Here is a 4,467-nt window from a genome sequence, read left to right on the forward strand (position 1 = left end):
ATTTAATGAGATCATTGTTGGGGGTTAAATGTCAATATTATTGTAACCCTGGCACACGGCAGTACCGACATGCCACGTCCGAGTGCTGGCATCCTGGGGTGCTCAGTAGCATAAGCCTCACTTGTCTCTCCTAGGAGTTGAAATGGGGCTTTCCAGCAGAGAGGGCACCTTTTACACTTACAAACCCTTTGCAACCACCAATATAATTATTTACAAACATTTAATTATATACTATTGAACTATTCAGTTATATACAGAATAAGATATAACTAAAGGGCATACAAATTATGAATGGCTACCAAAATAACTCTATATACAGTTCACAAAAGGAGCACTGGTGGAATGGAGATAGTTATTTGGGTGCCTACGGGGTTCACAAACTCATAATCTCTCAGGTGTGATATAGGTTAAAGAAGAAGCATAAACAATAATTACACATTGAAGCACTAAAAATTGCTTAATATTTACAACATGAGCTATTGGATACTTATTTACAAACACTACTAATACTTTTATGCACAGTGAATTTACACACAATCCCCAGCTCCTCCCATCGCACCGTGGCGGGTCCTTTGTGACTGGGGTCCTCCCATGTCAGCCCAGGTGTCACTGCATTGCTGGCAGCTGCTTCCACATCTGTGTCCCTGCAACACACAATGTACACTGCCACAGCCCATGGCCCCTGCACAGTGGGCTGCACAGCTTGGGCTGCAGGCTAAAGCAGATACACTTCTCCCATGGGTGAGCACATGGGTGCACTGGGTTTGGCTCCTGCAGCCCTTGCCCAATTATGCACTAACTATGGTTTGCTTCCCTACAAGCAAACCCACATGCTCCTTTGCCCTGTCAGCAGCTCACCCCAGCTCTGGTGGGCTCCAGGGGGAGAGCCACTGTGGCCGGACATGCACAGCCCTCTCTCTGGAGCATGAGCCCTTCTCTCCCCCTTTTCCCTTTCCCTGGGCGGGGAAAACTCCCCACTTTTGAAGAAACCCTCCTAACCAATACAGCAGCTGGGATTTTTGCGGGCTCTCCCTAACTGTCCCTCTCTGATTTCAAACCCCTGGCCGAGGTTTTTCCATTCTTTTCCTCTTTTCGAGATGTCCCTGCCTGGGACAGCTTCATTTTGCCCTGAATACAGGGTCCCCACTGAGATTAATTTCCTTTGCTTCAGTACAGAGACTCTGTTGAGACAACTTCCAGTCAGGTAAGCAATACTTAATGGCTGTTATATTGTTTTAAGGCTGCAGATGGAATAAGCATTTAACACACTAATGGACTGGTATGGAGTTTGCCTGCAGGTTCTTCAAGGCTCAGTCTCAAATAAAGACAAAAGTCATATTCTTGGCTTTGCTAAGACTGCTCACATGTATAAAATTAAAGACTGTTGGACTGGGATCTATGAAAAGTAAGAAGTCCCTATTCAGCCATTTAACAGCTGAGACTACATTCATTGCCCAGCCAAGAATTCTCAAAGGAACATTCAGGTGCTTGGTGCTTCATTTGCAGAGAGAAATGAAAATCGTGCTCCATTTCTCCAACCCTTATCAGAACTCTGTCCCTGGCTTGAAATATTTCAAAACTTTCCAGCCAGGAAGTGGGTTTTCTTCAACATTCTCTTCTTGGAGATTTACAATCTTTTTATTATTACTTAAAGAGACGCCACTGAGTTTAAAGAACAAAAATCCTCATCTGTTTGCAGAAAAGGTTTATAACAAAGCATTTTTTTCTAATTCATTTAATTTATAGATTTAATGTGTTTAATCTCTGCACATCTGCCATCTTAAAGAAAGAAGTTAAAATATGTTTATTTGCAATCATTTTCTCTTTGGGGTGGTTTGACTGATGCAAAAGCTGCAAGGGAATGTTCGCCTAATTTTCAGAAACAGTCCTATTTCCACTAGGGTTTTGTTTAAATCTTATCAACCTCTAGGTTTTGCAAAATCTATTTGTCCGCTATGGGATTGGATCCCCAATTGGCACAACTTGTCACTGCTTCAGTTGTCACTGCTTCCTCATGGCAGGGGAGTTGCACCATTTTATATCCTCTGAAGATCTTGCCTGGGATTTCTTTCCATATCCCACAACCTCCTCATTGATGAAGACTCTGCAGTCAGACCACAGGCTCTGATCCTGGAAACAGTTAGTCATTGTTATAAGTACTCCAGTGATTATTCTCATTGATTTCAAAGTCAAGGTTAGATGGTGGCCCCTACTAAACAATTGCTAATGATGCACAAGTTATGGTAAAATCCAGGTGACTTATAGCTGTGTTGTGCATGCTGAGCTAAAAGGAGTGATGAAGATGTACATACTTCTCTGGGGATGAGTTGTCAGCTGGTATAAATCTGCATCAATGCAGTGAAGTAAGATTGGTAGAAGTGGGTATCTGACCCACTGAATGAGAAGCTGCTGTTTTTTGACACAGTCCCATTTTCACCATGTGTTAGGCAGGAAATGCTGTAGTACTGTGTGTTCTTTCCAGCCCTGTGTACATACACTAGGAATAAACTTGGAATCGTCTTCCCCAGAACCTGCCTTTTTATTTTTGCTTTCATACCTCTTGGGTCATTTGAGGTAACTGTTTGTTTTCCTTTGATCTAGAAGGCAGAAAGGAAACGTAAAAGATAGGAGCTGTATCATGGATGAATCATGGATGCAGTAACCATTTCTTGCTTTTCTAGGTCTTACCCTGATGAAATTGGGCCAAAACACTGGCCAAACTCCAGGTTTACCCATGTGATGAAGCTCAGGCAGGCTGCCCTGCGAACTGCAAGAGAAAAGTGGTCAGACTACATCTTGGTAAATGAGAGATTTGATTTATTAACTGCAGTTGGGCAGAACGTTTTCAGGCAATCATTCTACCCAGGGGCTTGCAACTGCCACAAGGTTCCTTTTTATTAGTATAATAACACTTCTGTTTGCCCGGAATCTGTTTGAGAAGCACCTGTATCATTATGCGATCTGATTGGCGATAGGTTTTGTAAGGCTGCAGGCTGCTATCAGATCCACGTGAACCAGCCTCTTGGATGGAGCTCTGCTGATTAGGACTGTGCTTGCATTGATCACAGTGAACCATCCAGACTAATCTGATTGCAGGCCAAAGGCCTGGGTGGGTAAGTGAGTGTAGGTGATAGGTGCTCTGTTAAAGAGTCCTCAGGCTGAAGCCCAACCTTTATTAATGAAGTTTGATGATAGCTGAAAGTAGTTTGGCAGAACTGACATGGAAGGCAGTCCTCGGAGCAGAAGTGAATAATTATACTGGGCTAGGAGCTGCCATATCTTCTTCCTACATACTGGTCCACTATAGGCTCTAGTAATACAAGCCTCCCTCACAATCTTCTTCCACATGTTCTAGTATAATTGATTTGGGGGGTGTTTGAGAGAGGAGATGAGTTCAGTTTCTCTTTTTATTTGATGGCCTTTCCATAGAGGCACACAGCACTGGATGTACTTTCCCTTATTGGGCACCTGTCCACCAGCTCATTTCATGTAAGGCCACAGTGGAACCATCAAATGGCAACTGTTTCTGGTCACCATCCACCTGGGTTGGATTCCAGCTGGTGACTTAGAAGCAAAGGTGCTTCTAGCCCATTGCTGATCTGTGCAGCCATCAAGCCTCTCCCTCCCCAAGAAAGGAAACTGCAAGTGCCTGTTGCTTCATCTAAGGTGTTGATATTTTTTTCTTTCTTTCTCTTCTTTTTCTAGTTTGTTGATGCTGACAACTTACTCACTAACCCACAGACCCTGAACCTGATGATAGCAGAGAATAAGACAGTGGTGGCACCAATGTTGGAATCTCGCGCTCTCTATTCTAATTTCTGGTGTGGCATTACCCCTCAGGTAAGTGTAGCATTCTGATTAGTGAACAGCTTCTGGTGGTTACCCTATCCATGTGCTTGTTAAGGGCTCTGTTCAGTCCAAGTTTGCCTGTAAAATGCAAGGCCTTTGCCTAAACATGTCTAGTAGTGCAGACTGCCCCCTTTTTTTAAGAAATACTGCTTCATCTCTGATGCAAGTAATGGTGACTTCTAGTGTTCCACAGCCAGCTAAGCCAGCTCTTTCCTTGTATATCATTGCCACAGGGGGCTCCTGGAGATAAGGGGAAAGCACCACCCAGTTATTCAGAAGCCTGGGAGTAAGAGTCTTTGACTACTTCTTTCCAGAGTTTGTTCTGTTCTCTGTTTCTCTGGCTTGAAATACAAAGGTGAAGATTTCTTTTCACGTTTGCCACCCCTCCCATCTGCCCCTGCGTCCTTCTCCTCTCTTGCTTTATGTTGGGAAATAGGAAGGGGCCAGTTAGCTTTGTAAGCCATTGTTGTCATGGCAGAAGCCAGCTCGTGTAATGAAGAGTGGTGAAGTGGACAAGGATCGTAAGTATTTCCACCCACATGGGAGTGAGGAGCTCTGAAGGACATGCAGTCTCAGACAACTGCTAAGATGGGGAAGGGTTCTCAATTGGCCAGGAGT

General features: G+C 43.9%; 1 protein-coding gene across 1 annotated transcript in view; it reads left to right on the top strand.

The window, feature by feature from the left end:
* COLGALT2 (collagen beta(1-O)galactosyltransferase 2) overlaps window positions 1-4,467 on the top strand; it is a 51,729-nt gene that overhangs the window by 5,199 nt on the left and 42,063 nt on the right. The window contains exons 2-3 of the mRNA XM_019528346.1: window positions 2,682-2,799; window positions 3,706-3,840. Coding sequence (XP_019383891.1) covers window positions 2,682-2,799; window positions 3,706-3,840 — 253 coding nt within the window. The remainder of the gene's footprint in view (window positions 1-2,681; window positions 2,800-3,705; window positions 3,841-4,467) is intronic.

The sequence above is a fragment of the Gavialis gangeticus genome, unplaced genomic scaffold, assembly GCF_001723915.1.
Source record: "Gavialis gangeticus isolate Ggan-Ray unplaced genomic scaffold, GavGan_comp1, whole genome shotgun sequence".
NCBI lineage: Eukaryota > Metazoa > Chordata > Crocodylia > Gavialidae > Gavialis > Gavialis gangeticus.